The sequence below is a fragment of the Lepidochelys olivacea genome, assembly GCF_965140295.1.
Source record: "Lepidochelys olivacea isolate rLepOli2 genome assembly, chromosome: 8".
NCBI classification, from domain to species: domain Eukaryota; kingdom Metazoa; phylum Chordata; order Testudines; family Cheloniidae; genus Lepidochelys; species Lepidochelys olivacea.
Window position 1 is genome coordinate 56,545,484 of NC_140418.1, and position 18,371 is coordinate 56,563,854.

The window sequence follows — 18,371 nt, forward strand, 5'->3', positions numbered from 1 at the left end:
CGCTTGTACCACTCCCCATTTTAGTTTAAACCCTCTTCACTGCACCCCCAATGTTGTTGTATCCCCTCAACTCTAATGCAGCTAGAGGAGCCGGAATTCCACCCCGTGTCGGCGACTGACCCCTAACCCCTGTTTTGTTCCCCCATCCAGCCCACCGCTTTTGGTGCCCTCCTCCCCTGCCTGCAGCCTAGCGGGGAGGAGTGGTCGACCTGCTTCCCCTTTCCCCTCCTCCTTCTGGTGTTTCCCCTTCCCTCCCTGCTCACAATGGTGGGGGACAAGATGGGTGGGGTCCCTCCAGCAGCCCCAGCTACCCCTCCCCCACCTGCCCCTCCGTCACCCCCCCAAGCCTCTACCTCCGCTGCCATTGCCGAACCACCTGCCATCGCCCCCGCTGGGGTGCCGGCAGCAGCAGGCACCGGGGTGACCTCCGCTGCTGCCACGTCCCTCACCCCCTCAGATGCTGGGGGAGCCCCCCCAGCCAGCGGGAAGGGCCAGGGTAAGAAGAAGGGGAAGGGCCCCACGAAAAAGACCAGGCCCTCCATGGCAGGGGCTACCCCCACTGCCGTGGCCCTACCACCGGCCGCGGTGTCCCTCCCCGCTGTTCCCTCCACCAGCTCTGCGGGTGTCCCTCCCCTGGCCCCCAGGGCATACTCTCAGATGGTGGCAGCCCCCCCGCCTGCCACTACGTCATCTCTTCCACCCACCGCCTGTGCTACCATCTATAGCGGCCAGGGCCCCTTTCCCACCATGACCAGGAAGCATGGCATCTGTTGCCTCCTGGTGCCTGCCTCACCCCACGTGGAGACCTACGTGCGGGCGTTGGTGAGGGTGGTGGGGTCCACGGCCATTGTGGCAGCCTCCAAAATGTATGGCAAGATCGTCTTCTTCTTAGCATTGGAGGCTGCCACCCAGGAGGCGGTGGAGAAGGGCCTGGTGTGGGGGGGTGTTCGTCCCCCTGGAGTCGCTAGCGGACCTGGGCATCTGCCTGGTCCTGACCTCTGTCCCTCTCTTTCTTCCCAATGCCGCCCTGTTACCTGCCCTCTCCACCCTGGGGAAACCCATCTCCGTGGTCAGCCCTCTCCCATTGGGCTGCAAAGATCCCATCCTCGGTCACGTCCTCTCGTTCAACTGCTGCCGGCGGCGTGTGATGGAGAGGCGCTCGAGGGGTCCTTCCTGGTCCCCTACCAGGGGGCCTATTACTGGGTGCACTGCTCCACGGGGGAGGCCAGGTGCTACCTCTGCTGGGCGATGGGGCACGTCCGGAAGGACTGCCCCTTGGCCCGGCAAGGAGGGGCATCCGGGACTCCTGAGCCCCGACAGGGCACCGGCTCCGTCATCGCCGATGCCCCTGGCTTCCTGGTGCCCGAAGCCACCCCTCCTCCTTCCCAGTCCACCACTGCTCCTGCTCGGGCCCAAGGGGCACCTCCTCCACTATGCCCAGACGAGTGGGAGAGCCCTGCTCCCGCTGCTTGCAATCTGGCGGGGCCTGTGGAGCAGGGTCAGCAGGGACACCGCCGGGCAAGGGAGAGGGCCCGCCCCAAGGGGAATCTTCCCTCCCTCATGCTGCCCCACCGTTACCCCCCCAAGTCCCTGAGCTATCGCCTCTGCCCCCTGACATGACCCCTGCTAGCCACCCCCTGGATGATGCCATGGAGGGCTGGGCCCTAGTCCAGGGGAAGCAGGGCAAGCAGAAGGCTCGAGCTCTGCTTCTCCCATCCGATGTGGAGGCCCCCTGGAAGACCAGGAAGGGGGTACCGATGCCAAGCCTTCCGCTTTGCCCACGTGTGTATTCCATCCACCGGTGCTGGCTGGGGAAGACGTCGCAGCACCAGAAGGCAGTATCTCCCCTCCACGGGAGTCCCTCCCCTCCGAGGCCCCCGAGGGAGCCCCTCCTGCCCTGAAACCATCTGAAGCCTCTGTGAGCCCCGAGGTGACCGTCGCATCAGGTGCCGGCGGGGAGAACCCCGGGGTGGCAGAAAGCAATCTCCCATCCATATACGAGGAGATCGAGGCCCTGGGTCTGACCCCGGTCACCCGGGGGAGGACGACCCTATGCCAGTGGGCCTCGATCCGGGCGACCTCACTCCAGCCCCACTTTTCCCATGCTCCCTCCCCTTAACCGTTGCTTCCGCTCCCATGTTCGAGGAGCCCCTGGACTCCTCCATCAACCCGGCCGCAGAAGGCACCCCACTGACAGCCACCGCGCCTGTTCAGGCAACGGCCAGTGCCACGCAGCCGGGACCCGAGCCACCAGGGGCACCCCTCGTTGGTGTGGAGCAATTGACCTCCTTCCCGGGCTGGGGCCCTACAGAAGATAGTCCACCTCCTGATGCCATGGCTGCCAAACCCACCATAGAGCCTGCGCCCGGCATCGCTGAGAGCCCCCTCCCCATCCCCTCAACCCTTGAGCCTGATCGGGAGGTGCCACCATCCAGCTGCTTGGCTTCTGAAGCCCAGAATCTCGCCTCTGCCCCTGCCCCGTCCCTATCCTGTCCACCTCCCGCGATGTTATTGCCGCCCCTGGGGCTGTCTCCTTCCCATTTCCAGTAGATGACCCCCAGGGAGCGGCTTTTGTGTTCACCTGTCCCGACCCACTAGGGGCTGCTATCCTCCCTCTGCTGCCCCCTATTGCCCCAGGGTTCAAGGCGGGCCAAGTGGCGCCAGTCCATCAGGCTCCCCGTTGGGGGTCTGCACCCTGCCTGCCCGTCTCGGTGGGCCACGGGGCTGTACCAAGGGCCCCGTCGGGGAATAACCAGGAGACCGTAACCCCACCCCCCTATGCGCTGCGAGAGGAGTTGCAGGAGTTTTTAGAAGCTGTCCGTGGCTCCCGCAACAAGGTACAGCTTGCGCTCCAGCGATGGGGGGACTTTCATCAAATCCTCTGAGCCACGAGGGCCCTCATGGGGGAGGGTAAAAGGACCGGGAAGCAGGCCGCTGTGACCTACCAGCGGGTCCGCCTCTTCCGTGACTCCTTACTCACCTATGGGGTAGGTCATGGACTGTTGTGCGGCCGCTGTCGGGAGCCGCGAGCATCCCTGCCAGTGAGGATCCCCCCCAAACCCTCCTCATGGCACCTCTCACCATCGCAATATTGAACACCCAGAGCTGTAGGATGGGTCTCCGCAGGTCCTAGGTGCTCTCCTTCCTTCGGGAGGGGGGGTACTCTGTGGCCGCTGAAGACAGCTAGTGATATAACTGTTTGACACGAATAGTTGTTCCTTTATATCTATCTCAGTAAAAATATCACACCCCTTAATGATTATAGGTATTATGGTACAAACACTGTGTGTTGACCAGCCCTTAGAGAAAATAAAATTGATGCAGAAATAATAGATATTATTAGGTTCCAGGAATATCCAGGGGCGCTGGAACAGCAGGGGCCAAGGGGTGATGGCTCTCCCACTTTTGAAAGCGGATGGGCCTGGCCAGTCCACTTTTCGCCACAGGCCCCACAGACCTCTGCCCCTCCTCTTCCCCTGGCCCAGGTAAGAGCAGCCCAGAGAGCTGTGGACCCTCCACTTGCCCTGGGCGGGGGACATAAGGGGCAGGGACAATGACCAGGGTCTGCTCTTGGGCCCCCCCCCCCATCTCGGGCTCTCCGGCCCAACTCTGGCTTCCGGCTTGGCCGGGGGGCAGGGCCTCAGGTGGGAAGAGGAGGGGAGGGGCAGGGCCAGAGCCGGTGTGGAGCCTCGTGTGCCCCCCCCCACTTTTAGAAAGAATCTGTCGCCCTTGTCGGAAGCATAAAATGTCTGTTGAGTCAGCGTGAAGTGATGGAAATAGCTTCCAAGGGTGGTGGAGAGCTCTTTTTGTTCAGAATATCATTAGGTTGAATCATTGCTGGGTTTCATAGTCTTACTATCCAGTTTTTAGTTTCTCAGACCATTTTGACTTTATGAATTACAACCATGCAGAATACAACTACAGTATTTGTGCCATGTCAAGGATCCTAGAGCATTATGATATCAAAGGTAACTCAATCACTGCTCTTACTCTTCAGCTAATTTGCATGTAACAGTTTCATTGGTTGCGTGAGTAATACTGAACAGATGGTGGATTACTTGGCCTAACTGCCACCTGCACAGATCAACACAAATCTCCCAGCACAACCCCCCAGACACAAATCAACACAACCATCCACCCATAACCACAACCAGCATACACAATAACCCAAAGCACAAATAGCCCCTCACAGTAGCACACACCCCTCATTCACCACCCGCACAAATCTACACAACTTTCCCAGCACAACACAACCTATACACAAATCAACGCAATCCCTCATATAACACAGTCACCACACACAATAACTCCAGACATCACTCTGAAGCCTCCAATGTTTGTTGAGTCAGTGTGAAGCCATGGAAATAACTAAAAAGCACAAGCTCCTTTTGTTTAGACTATCACCAGGTTCAATCATCACTGGGATTCATAGAATCATAGAAAATTAGGGTTGGAAGAGACCTCAGGAGGTCATCTAGTCCAACCCCTTCCTCAAAGGAGGAAGAACCCCAACTCAAAGCAGGACCAACCCCATGTTTGTTACTATCCAGTTTTTAAGATCTCAACCATTTTTGGCTTTTTTACACACCTGACTTTATGAATATGGCAGTGTGACAGCACAGGCTTTCAGCTGCTAATAGTTATAGAAGGAGCCCCTGATTGTGCTTAATGTAGAGCCCAATAGAAAAATTATCACTGTTTTAATTAGAAGAGTCTTTTCTAATGATGTTTCCAGTCAGATTTTGCACACTAAGGGCCAAATTCAGCCCTCCTATAAGTGGGTGCAACTGTATTTGAAGTCAGTGGAGTTATACCAAGGCTAAATTTAGGACTCAGAAATGTGGCTAGTTCAGATAAATTCAGATATTTAATTGGAGTGTCTGGATGCTTATCCAAACTAGACTGAACCAAACAGTAGTTTCCCAGGGAATTTCAGGACGTTACGAAAAGCACTTTTAATTGCAATTTGGAAAAAAAAAATGTGTAAAGGAATTTTTCATTTGGAAAAGTTTGATATGTAAAGCTGCTCTCCTCAATCATTTTTTTTGTAATATGATATACCTTTTGAGAAGGCAGCCCTTTGTGTTTTCTGTTTCCTACTGTACTGGGAACACTGTGTATATAGAGTAACAAAGTAGTTTGACTATTTATATGAAAAATAAACATTAGCATAATAGAACACTTCACTGGTGTGTAACAATACTCTGAGAGATTTTAAGTGTGACTAGCAAGAGGTTTTCCTTAATGGAAGAGGACTATAGGAAGTAACCATTGTCTAGTCTTTGTCTCCACATGTAACACTCAAAGCAGAGTAAAACTATTTCCTCATGTTTATTTCCCCCCCTCAACTGTTCCTCACACCTTCTTGTCAACTGCTGGAAATGGCTTACCTTGATTATCACTACAAAAGGTTTCTCCCTCCTCCCCCACCCCGCTCTCCTGCTGGTAATAGCTCACCTTACCTGATCACTCTTGTTACAGTGTGTATGGTAACACCCATTGTTTCATGTTCTCTGTGTATATAAATCTCCCCACTGTATTTTGCACTGAATGCATCCGATGAAGTGAGCTGTAGCTCATGAAAGGTTATGCTCAAATAAATTTGTTAGTCTCTAAGGTGCCACAAGTACTCTTTTCTTTTTGCGGATACAGACTAACACGGCTGCTACTCTGAAACAAAGCACAGGAGTCATTTTTGTTGAAGAGGGCACTTAACAACAACAGTTAAAATTAATTGGGATATACTGAGCTATCCTCTAGGATACACAAGCATTGCCAGGATGAATTTCTGACACATGAAAATCAAAAAGGGTTTTTTGAGACTTATTTTTCCCAGTGTTTTGGCTGTCTGCTTTACTGCTTGCTTTTCCCATGAAAGTCAGAAGGGACATTTTGGAGGGCTTTATAACTAGAATTACATTTAAAGAACAGGTGCACTCTTTACACTAGAAGATGATAAAGTATTCCTACTTTGGGAGCGTATATGTAAACAGTTCTTTGAGATTACAACCTTTATAGTTACTAAGGCTATGTGTACACTACGGACCTTACAGTGGTAAAAGCGACCCAGGCTGGCAGAATAGTCTGACTCAGTGGCGTCCCAGCACACCAGGTGACACCCCAGACAGTCACAGTGGTATAAAACTAGGAAGCTGAGACCAGCGGGGGCTGCAGTGTGGAAGTGTGAAGTTACTCTCAAGCCTTAGGCCTGTTCTGCATTAGGAAATTAGGTTGGTAGAGCTATGTGGCTCAGGGGAGTTGTGAAAAATCCAAACCCCTGAGCAGGGTGGATTTGATTTATATCACTGGTCAGGAAGCTCGATTTAATCATACTTTTCTACATAAAAGTGCATTCTTGTTGGTTGTAATAACCTTAATACATATTTTTCATAACTCAGAGATAGATGTATGTTTCATTTTTAGAAGGTATACACTATAAATTTTTAAACAGTAATATATTTTGAAAACTTTTCAGATTAGTTTTACAGCTATATCAGAAAATTAATGATTGTTTGGTTATTTCATTTACCAAAGGTAATTGAAGCAGATATTTATGAAGTCACTGGGAGGTGAACTATCTCCAATTCAACAGGTTAATCATTAATATTTGGGGGATTTTCTTGCCATGCTGTCTTAGGAGGAGAACATCACCAGACAGACATTAAAATTGTTTTATTTAACTAAAACAACAACGTTAAGTATTCTGGATTTTTTTCTTCAACAGCAAACATAATATTTTAACAAAAAAGCATATGTCCCTTGCGTCTCACATTTATCTCCAGATTTCTTCTCCTTGTCCAGATCTATTCTACCGCCAACAATCTTCTGTTCATTGAACTTCTTGAAACTTTGCACTTTTAGAGAGAGATAGGGGATTGACTCTGTGTACACAAATTTGCAGAGGGACAATAGAGTTGAGGTCTGTTATTCCTCACTCTATATATTATTTATTTATTTGATTTTAAAACATTTTTGCTGTTAACAAGCATGTTACCTTTGGAGACAAATCCACAGTTTGAGAACTGCAAAACTAAGCATTCTGATGGTATCTTCTAGACTGAGCACTGAGTCCCACTGGGTAGATAGAAAAATTAACCTAAATAATCTATACAGAAGCCTGTGGAACCCCATAAGGTTGTGTCCATAATCCATGAACTATTGGAACTCATTTACAAAACTTTTCTTAAATGTTATATGAATATATTGTCTCATACTATAGAATTAGAATTTATAATCCCTATTCCATGATGAGATATTTTTGAGCTATAATGTATCTTAATTAAAACTATCTTTAGATAAAATGCTTTTTGATGAAAAAACATTTTATAAAAAAAATCCGATTTAAATAAAAATCAATTTTTAAAAAATCATTGATTTTTATCCACCCTGCCCTCTCCCTCCCGCCCCGCCCGTGCAGAGTTCAGTTCAAGGTCTCGCTGTTCTGCTATTCAAAGTCCTCCATAGGATTGTCCTGGCTACCTGAGAGATTACTTCTCCCTTTATGTCCATGACCTCCCAGTACAGCTATGTGCCACTGGAACAATCACATTGTCACCAGTGAGGGAGGCTTGTAACTGCAAGAGACAGAGCTTTCACTGGAGCTGGATCTAAACTACAGATCTCACTCCCACAAGAGATAAGAATGATTGTGAAACTAATCACTTTCAGAACTAAACACAGAACTCATTTCTTTAACTTAGTTCTCTCTTGGTTGTGTGCACGCGTGCATACACATATAAAAACAAACTATAAACCAACTAAGCTATTTCTCCTACTCTCAGTTATCTAGGTGTAAATCTAACCAATGTAGCTAAATCAGATTTTTGCCTGGGTAACTGAGAACAGAACATGGCCCATTGTGTACAATGGCAGGTAGATTCTGGGTGTGGTGGGGGTAGGTAGGAATAGATCAGTCAGTGTGTTATGCATTCCTCATTGTTACTAACACCCCTGCTCAGACACGCTCTTGCAGAGGTGGACATGTACTTACCCTATTTTGTGTAGTTTGCTTGTTAGTTGCATTCTTTATTGCATTTTTTTACAACTTGACCATCAGTGAGAAGTTTTAAAACTAGGCTTGCCCCCCACCCTGTTTTTTAATAAAGTATTTTTCAAAAACCATGCAATGCTGTGAATAGAATAAAATAAATAAAATGCTAGAAGCTGGAAAAGAAATTGGCCTTGATCTTTCCGAAAAAGAAACCAATTATTATAGCTAACATCCATTTTCCTTTCTTGTGATTGTTTTTTCTTTCTTTCTGTCTCTAATTGTGAATAGGGTGGTGGTGACTGTCCAGAGATGAGCATTGGTGCAATCAAAATTGCTCTAGAAATTTCTCTTCCTGGTTCTTTCATCTATGTATTTACTGATGCACGATCCAAAGATTATAGGCTGACACATGAAGTACTGCAGCTCATTCAGCAGAAGCAGTCACAGGTAAGGAGAAGATTCATATTCTACCATTCCTGTTCATTTACCCATTTACTACTAATGCAGTAGCAGCATCGTCCAGAAAAACTCCTTTCCAGGATATTTGTGGTATCTTTCTGTAAAAGAAGTCAAGCTGTTACCATTCTAACAACTAGTTTTTATTTTGTTGTTTAAAAAAATTAAATTGGTATGACTAATAAAAAATTAACATTAAAGGGACATTAATTAAGGTAATTAGTTAAATACTATAAGATATTCCACTGCCAATATTTGTCTTCTTGGCTCTCTTGTCAATTGCATTGGTGTCTGTGGATTTGTCTGAGAGTTATAATACTGATTACTCTGGGAATAAAAAGTGCTGATATAAGCTATATTATTTCATCCCCTCTTGACATGATTTCTGTATGTCTGTTTTCTTCAATCAGCCACTTTCTATCACTCAATCCTGATGGGCTTCGCCTTCCATATGGAACTCCCATTGAAAAAAAAATCACATTGAAATCATTCGGAGTAGGTACAGAATTCAGCTGTGCTCCAAATCCCCTGCCTGCCTTTTTTGGGGTGTACATCTCATTTGTACAGAACTCAGAGTAGATTAATCAAAAGTAAAATGGCTGTCCCTCGCACAGAGCAGTGAGAACCTTTCAATTTTTCTGGCATACTTAGCTGTTACGTTTGAGAGTAAGATTTTTCCCATTGAGGTTTGCCATAGGTGCTGATTGACTATATTTTCATTTCCTTTGTATGTTTTTCTTTTTTAAACCCCAGGTTGTATTTGTGCTGACTGGAGACTGTGATGATAGATCACATATTGGTTACAAGGTCTACGAGGAAATTGCCTCAACAAGTTCTGGTCAAATTTTCCATTTGGACAAAAAGCAAGTTAATGAGGTAATTTGTAGTTAATTTTTATGGCTATCTACTATATACAGAGTGATGTAAGGTATGAGCTTCCATTTAATGGCTCTGTATGCTTAATGGTACCAATTCTGGTTCTATTCCAACTCCTTTGTGCTGCCATTGAGGTACAAAGCAGACAGAGAGCTGGTTTAGCCAGCTTCTTGGGAATTTTACATAAGGTGAATTCTGGATGTAGACCTGGTGTATTGACTCTATCCCACGCCTCTGCCAGGCCTCTTAAGGGCCAGATTCTGCCAATTTTAATTATGTTGTTAGGACAGGATGGATTCCTGTGCTTGTGATGAGCTCCACTGACTTCAGCCTGCCTCTGTGGAGCAGCTTTCTGGACTAGAACCTTTGAGCAGTATCTTGCTCATGAGTAATCCCCTTGGTTTACTACTAAGTGAGATGATGGAGCAGATTCTGTTCTAAATAAATGGTTTTTATTATTGCTAATTAGAAGTGCTGGTAACCATAGACTAAAACGAATATTTTCTACAGAACATCCAGTGACTTTCAGGTTCTATATTATTACAAACAGAACTGAAATTTCCCAAATGCATGAGAATTAATTTGATGAAGACAACGTCACATGTTAGTTATTTGGGTAATTGAAATCATCTGTCAATGTTGTAAACATGACCTTGATTTCCTGGTGTACACAACATTCCGTCACTGGCTAGTGATTTTTTTTATTATAAACAAGTAAAATTCAAACAAAAAAGTTTGTTTACTTCACTTTGTCACAATTTTGTCTGATTTCATAAATAATGCTGGTGCACTGCAGTGCGCTGCACTTGGTTTCTCTGGTAGAAATGAGGTTGTATCCCTGTTCAGTTGTTGGCAAAGGGTTAAAAGCAGAGCCAGAGCTAAGCATAAGCAGACTAAGAAATTGCTTCGGGCCCTGAGCAGGTCCAGGGTGCCTCCTATTCGTTTTTATTATCAGAAAGTGCCTGTTTAATTATGGGGAAGCCCCAAAATATTCCTTCTTAGGGCCCCCAATGGGCTAGCACCGGCTCTGGTTAAAAGTAACTAGAAAGACATGGTTTTACATGGTTTTCCCTTTGAAGGGGGGAAGGTATTCCTACCTTCCGACTTTTTAAGGAATAAACCATGTGTGATGTGAGAGAAAAAGAGAGAGAGAGAGAGAGACTGACTGTTAGGACTGTGCACAACTTCTAACTTTAACTTTGCAATTATTTGTGTGTGAAACTTGGAAGTTATCATGCTGCCATTTTTCTTTTTCAGTAAATTTCCACATAAAGCACAACCAAAAACAGTACACATAAGCACCTAAATTCCAAACTATACAAACAGTCCTACAAAGCAAAATATTTCACTTTGTTTTCATCCAGCATAGTAAAATATTTAATACTAAAGCCACTGGTCTCATAGAACTAGCCCAGAATAGAAACTTTTAAAACAAACTTAGTGGAAAACATTAACAGGAAACTTCCTTTTTCAGAACTTGAATGTCAGGGTACTGATTTTTCTTGTTTGGGTTGGATGTGAGGGAGCTCAGCTTTGGCCAGTTCTGTAGATAGGGAACAGTGATATAATAAACATATTATTTTTTCTCTCTGCTCCCCTGGTATACCTGTTTGGTGTTACAAAGCATCAGACCAGTATTCAGAAAGAGTTAACATATAATATTCTATTGGCAGTTTGCCTCAGTTTGTCTATTCCTACATAGTGGGGCCTCCATCTTTCCAGCCTCTGTAATGCCAGTCACCTATATGGGGAGTCAAAGGAAGGATCCTGTGACATACCAGGGTACAATCTAGACTAATGAGCAGCTGTCAGCCTTGCCCTGCAAGCTTGCGTGCCTTATGATACCTTGCTGAAAGAGTTCCCATCTGAGCTGCTCACAAACAGCTTTCAAGCATACAAGCCTCACCCTGAGTGGCTGGGTGCAACTGCAGTCTGCCAGCGACATGTGGGTTACACTTCAGCTCTCGCCAGCCTTGGTTATATTGCAGGATGACCTCAGCACATCCCCAGTCTTAGATTTTCCTCCAGAAATATATGTCCTGGACTGCCCAGGCCTCTTCTGGACAATACAAGCTATATTAAATCTATTATTTCTTTAATAGAAATCATATGCACATAACTTGCCACTCCAAATGGAGTTTCCCAGACAACACACTGGACTAGATAAAACAGTAAAACAAGATAACTACAAAGAGATTTTAAGTGAGCACTATTTATGAGGCATAAAAGTCAGAAATGGTTACAAGAAAAGATAAAAATGCAACGTGTGCCTAACTTAACTTTTCTTTGAATTTAACACAGTTTGTTTTCTCACCATATGCTTTTAGCAGTCTTACTGACTAAATGTCTGAGGTCAGGACCCCTCTCCCAGTCCAAAGACTGCTTACTTTGTCTCGTCAGGTGCGGCAAATTGATTGGCAGAGAGGTGGGGTGTGTCTTGGGGTATTTGTCCCTCCTTTTTATCATTTCAGTCCCCCCCCTTAAAAAATATTTCCATCATGGGACAAAAAGTCTGTGGAGAAGGATGTCCCCACTGCTTTTTTCTCTCACCTGTTTGAACTTCCTTTGTCTCCTCTTCCTGCTTGATGACTCTGTTTACTGATTAAATGCAAATTAAGCAGAACACACATTCCTTTGTTTAGGCCAGACCTGTTTGCCAACCTCTAATTGTGTAGCATGTGTTAATAACATCATACAGCAAAATCTTATATGTCTCACATATAATGTTACCACATCTATTTTATCAAGACAATATTGACCAGCAAATTATGAGTTTTCAAATAATACCTTACAAGACATGCCTTGTACAAAAATTACTACAGTAGCATGTAGGGTGTGAACACAGGGATACATTCTGTCACAGACCTTGATCCCAGTTCAGGATAACCCACCTTTAAACTACAAATATGAAATCTTATAGTGGATATTCAATAGTAACTCATTTCCCCCCTCCCCCAGCACTTTTTTATAGTAAACTACTGAATAAGGTTCAGATAGTGCTAGATTGCAGAGCATGAACAATCTGTGCTGGGGGTTAGGTTAGTTTAACTACATCTCTCAGGGGTGTGGATTTTTCATGCCCTGAGAGGTGTAGTTACGCCGGTATAACTTTTCAGTGTAGACCCTGTGCAGAGAAACAGCAGGATCAGAGGAGTGCTAAGGTGAGTTTTTTACAACACATTTGTCAAAGCGCTGCCACCTGTGCACGCATACCAAAAAAACCCCCCGCAGTACTCCATGCAGATCAGTTGGACCCCAGGTTCTGGCCCAGAATTTCTGCTTCCTCAAGGGACCCAAATATGCTGATGAGTCCACCAGAAGTACAGCTGCTAATAAACAGAATACACAGTGGCAATACATATCCACAATTGACAGCATATTCCTCAGATGGGCTTTAACAGAAATAAATGCTACTCTCCCTTTCATCAGTATAGGTTTGTAGAATGAAATATATAAATTTTAGAACATAATCACTGTTTTGGATCTATTCATTGCTAATGCTGAATTATAAATTTGGAAAGGGCTTCAAATAGCTGAATTTGAATATCCTGCCAAGCCAGTATTTTATTTTGTTGAAACTATTTCTGTTGCTTTGTCCAAAAAAACACCAAACAAAAAAACTATTTATAATAGTTTATATAATATATAATATAATATATATTATAATATAAACTATATATATAATAATGTACTAAGTTTTCAAATCCACATCCTCATCCTTGCTCTTTGTATGTTAAGTGGGAAAAGAAGCAGTGTTAACTAACTAAACAGAAAAGAAAAACTAGCTACCAGTAAACACAACACAACAAAGAGAATACTTGGGTAGTTACCTAATATTTGCGTGGTCGCAAGAAGAATAAAAGACTATGCTGTATTTTTGCACTCCAGGGAAAAAAGGGCAACCATCTCTTAATTGAAATCTCTCCAAAAAGCCCACTTCTTCTAGAAAGCATTCCACAGTAAGAAATGTTGTTATGCTTCTGCTGCAACACTGGAAAATATAACCTTCCTCTTGTGCCTGAATAGCTTTGCCTATTTATTTAGGGCTTGATCTTGCTCCCGCTGAAGTCAGTGATAAAATTTCCTTTGACTTAAATCACAGTAAAATTGGGATCTTATTAGTATCTTAGGGCTTATCTACACTTACAGCGCTTTTGCCCTAGATCTAATCATACACACAATGATTTCAAGAGAAATAATTTCAAGAGAAAGATCAAATAAGAAGAAGGGGTATCTTTGCCTTGCACCTAATTAAATTGAAATTTTTTGTTCGCCTGCTATTCATTATCAGGGAAGCAGTAGGAGGACTGTACAGGGTCAGTTTAGTTTAAGAAGTCATCATTTATTCCTATTCATTGCATCACCTCGAACTAATAGTTTCACTCAACTTAGTCAAAGACTTTCTCTGTGTCAAGTGACAAAATTATGTTGGAGTCAGACTTCTGTCCAGTAAAGTGTTAAGCATATGAATAGTCTCATTGAAGAGCTTTGTTATTTACTGAGTGACATGCAGGACATTTAGGACTCTACAGTGTCAAAGGAGTGTCATCTTTTGACAAAACAAACCTAGTCTCTGTGTATTTGTAACCCTTCTGCCAGGCCGAGTTGACAGCAGCAAAGGCTGGGTTCAGTACATAGGGGTTCCCTTTCAACAATACAATGCAAAATCGTCTCGAGCCCCCACCCAGTGACCTGGGAAAATTACACACACACACCCCTGGGTGCCTCAAAGAGGCAATACTTCCCCTCTCGCAAGCACAGAGTCTTGGTGTAGCAAAAATCTTTAATAACGTGAGGTAAACAACATAGTATTAAATTGGGAAAACACCACAACTAGGGTTCATAAACACAAACCATGAACCAGAAGACCCACCCCCAAGCAGATTGGGGTGTGTCCCTTCCCATTGGTTCTTGAGTCCAGCAACCTAAAGTCTCCCCTTCCATAGTTTCTGTCCCTGGTCAGTGCAGCCCCAGAGCGGTTCTTGAGTCCAGTAACCCAAAGTTGCCCCTCCCACAATTTCTGCCCTTAGTCAATGCAGCCCCCCACAGAGTTTAGAAGTTCCTCTGCAGAATTTACCTCCCAGCATGGGCAGAAGGAATGGTGGGGGAGGTATGGGGGCACCTTATGTGCTCCACTGCTCATGTCAATGGCCAATTGCCACGCCTCTCCATGGGGTTCTGCTGCAGTCTTCACCATGAGCCACTCCTCCCCCCTAGCCGCTCACCAATATGTCTCCAGCCCCTTTGCCCCCCACACACTTAACACAGCTCTCAGTGATTTCAGCTCTTTAGTGATTTCAGCTGGTAGTAGGGGAGCCTCAGTGCTGGTGCATCACTAGCCCAAAGTAGGTTTAATGCTTAGACCTGGGTATCATGATTTCAGCTCTGCAGCATGTAACAAGACTCCTAATGGAGTCAAAATTAGCTCTGTTATTACACCGTGGAGAGAGGAGGGATCAAAGCAGTGTTTAGGGCCCTCACAAGGGACCCACACTACCAGATACAAATACCAATCCCTAACCTCTCTCAATTCACTGGGTTTTGGAACCCATGTCCCTTGCCTAGTGAGTGCTACTTAGTTGAGGGCAAGTCCCTCCATCATAAAATGCCAAGTACAGTTCTACTGTCCTTGATTCACATAACCAGGATAACAACACTTTACTACTCCTGCCCCAATAACAAAGATACTGGGGATCCCACAGCAGCCAAAGTGACCATTTGGACCAACAGTCCCATCATGCTAGGCAGTGTGTGCCCATGCAAGCGAGATCAGTCCCTGAAGTCCTTTTCCACAGCTCACCACTGGATGTCAGGGTAGAGCCTGTTCTGACTCTGCTTACATATTTAATTAGGAAGGAGATCCTCCAACTTTAAAGCCAAAACACTAGATAGTATTTTGATCTCAAAGTTAAAATTCTCCCTAACTTTCCCTTTAATTGAAATATTGCATTCATCATCATTTTCATGGGTAACTCTGAACTCAGAAATTACAGATTTGCAGTAGCACAATAGATGCTTTTTTTTTTTTTTTTACTTTTTTTGTAAACTTCTGATCTAAGGGCTGCATTAGAAGGGAGCAAAAAGAGTTCATTGGCAACTTCTTCAAAAGGTCAAATTTTTTCTTGGTGGTCTAATTTAAATAAATTAATATTATCTGGAAACTCTTTTTGTATACTTCTTTTTGAACTAGTTGAGAGTAATAGCCTTATAATTTGTTTAAAATTTCCCAGCAATGTTTCTAATATTGGGCTTTTCTTTTATAAACTCTATTCTAAAATGAACACCCTTTGGTAAACAATTTACACACTTTGTCTCCTTTTCCTTGATAAGATTATTTTATCTATTTTAACTGATTTGTTGTTTTGTCAGATACAAAATTATTTATGTCCTGATCCTGCAAGCTATTCCCTGCAGGGGAAACCCCACTAACCTCAGTGGGCCTCCCTGTGGTTGAAGGGGACTTGCCTTCATAGAGCTCACTGCAGGATTGAGGGCCTTAATTTTCTTTTGTCAGTTTTATTTTAAAAAAACCCTCTAATGTTCCAGTTATGATGGACTTTTTTTTCTAGAAAGGAAACTCTTTCATTAATTAATCTGTTATTGTGTCAGAGTTTGTGTGTGACGTAGCTGGAGAAACCACATAGCTTCGTTACCACTGTGAGGACATATTCTTTAGAGATACTGTAAGATTCCCTTACATCAGGAGGTATGTCTTTTCTCTCACACACTCTTTCCGAGAACTGACTGACATGACACTGTGACCAGAGGTACAGGTCCTATGAGAGGACCTGAAATACTTTGAAATCTGCCGTGGAAACCTTGTAAGCCAGACCCGCATAGAAGCTATTGATGGTTCGAATATAGGTTTCCTTTGTAATGCTTTTGTTCTGAATAGGTAATACTTTGCTTTATGAAGGGTGGCTGGTCACTAGTTGCCCCTGAGAGAACAGGATGATAGATGCTGAACTAAAGTCAGACCTGGTGAGATGATCACAGTAAATTTCAGAATTCTGCAGTTTAAATCTTGGTCCAAAAGGAAGAATATCATGGGACTTTGCCCCAAGGAAGGTGACTGCTAGCGGCCTGAGTCCTAAGTGGGTGGCCTTAAGGAGGCCGTGAAGACCCCATTCAAAGGTGCATTTACCTTGAAAACAGTGACAATAGTTATTAAAAGCTTATTCATTATTTAAAAAAAATGTGTAGAATATCCGTCCTTGTACCAGGGCTACGTTCTCTTATTAAAAGTAGAGTTTTTATATTTTTTATATTAGTTTCATACTCCATTTAGTTTCTTGCATATTTGTGGTGATTACAATTTTGGGCTTTTAAATAAAACTCACCTTCCTCCCATGCTAGCCTGCTGTGGATCTTGCATTTATAGCACGCTTTTCAACCAAATGGCACACAAAGTACTTTGCAGACTTTACTATTAGATTAGAAAAGCATGCCGTAAATGCAAGATCCACAGCACAATCAAGTCTGTGGAAGACTACATGACTTTACAAATGTAAATATATATGTATTACAGGCAGGGCTGCAACAAGCAACATTTATTCTGGCATTTCCTAACATCTGAGTGCTTGATTTTTCAACCTTAATGATATTTCAGTGCCGGTTTTTGGTGTATAATATATGCATATGTATATATAATGTTTATGGCATAATTTTCACAGTGCTCATCCTCTACACTATTTCAGATATTGATCTCTCTCATATAATGTGTGTGTGTGCGCGCGCACACTAGAAGACAATCAAGATTTTAGCTTTCTGTTCAGGAAGCATGGGGGAACTAGCTAATTAAGCAATTAAATAGTTAACTTTAAATTCTTGCCTTGAATGTTTGAAAATCTTTCTTATGACCCAGAATAAACACATGGGAATAGTCCATGCTCTATATATTTTCCAGGTTTCTGTATGCATTCCAAGGGTTGACCTGACGACAGGAGGAGAAGGGAGTGAAATCTCTGGAGAAATGTTGTAAATTATTTCTGATTTTTCCTCCATAGTATTAGTCAGGCCACAATTTGGCAAAATTACACATTTTGGGATTTTTTGTAAGGAACCCAAAGGGGGAAAAAACTACTTCCAAAGTCGATTTTACAGGAGAATTGAAAACCACTTAGGAATAAAGGAGGGAAAATGGGGTCTCCCAAAATTGCTGATTACACTTCGGGGAAAATTATAATCAAACTGGTAAGTTACTTCCCGAGGTAGGACAGCTGGGTTATTTGATTTGGCTTTGATATTCAGATGTGAGCTTGACAGACTCACGTATGTATTTGTTTAAAAATTGAAGTCCGGTTCTGCTCTGAATGCGAGTCCATGTTTATTGATGCTTGATGAACTGCATATCTAATATGCTAGGGTTACAAGTAAAGGTGGGGTTTTTTTTGTTGTTTTTTTAAACTAACTGCCAGCCATGCACCCTCAACTCCAAATCTGAGAATCCAAGCAGATTTTTTCCCCCCTGCTCATACCTCATCATGAGTAATAATGGTTTGGCAGGCCAAGTTCTGCCCTCAGTGACACCAGTGCAGCTCCACTGCTGTTGCTTTCAACCAGCTTAGGTTAAAAGGTTCACTAACTGGAGTTTACTAACAGGATTCATTAACTGGAGTTTAGTAAACAATTCTGATCTATATTTAGGTACTTATGTGGTCCCCATAACCATTAAATCTGAGCACTTCATTGTTCAGGGGTGGGCAAACTATGGCCAGGGGGCCACATCCGGCCCTTCAGAAGTTTTAATCCGGTTCTCGAGCTCCCGCCGGGGAGTAGGGTGAAGGGCTTGCCCCGGTCCCTGTGTGCTGTGGCTCGCATGGCTCCCAGAAGCAGTGGTATATCCCCCTCCAGCTCCTATGCACAGGGGCAGCTAGGGGGCTCCATATGCTGCCCCCACCCCAGGCGCTGGCTCTGCAGCTCCCATTGGCCATGAACCTCAGCCAATGGGAGCTGCAGGGGCAGCATGTGTGGATGGGGCAGTGTGCAGAGCTGCCTGGCCATGCCTTTGCATAGGAGCCGGAGGAGAAACATGCTACTGCTTCCGGGA

General features: G+C 44.4%; 1 protein-coding gene across 1 annotated transcript in view; it reads left to right on the forward strand.

Moving 5' to 3' along the window:
* Positions 1-18,371, forward strand: part of HMCN1 (hemicentin 1) — a 325,574-nt gene that overhangs the window by 61,444 nt on the left and 245,759 nt on the right. Inside the window, exons 3-4 of the mRNA XM_084636570.1 lie at positions 8,279-8,437; positions 9,200-9,322. Of these exons, the coding sequence (XP_084492696.1) occupies positions 8,279-8,437; positions 9,200-9,322 (282 nt within the window). The remainder of the gene's footprint in view (positions 1-8,278; positions 8,438-9,199; positions 9,323-18,371) is intronic.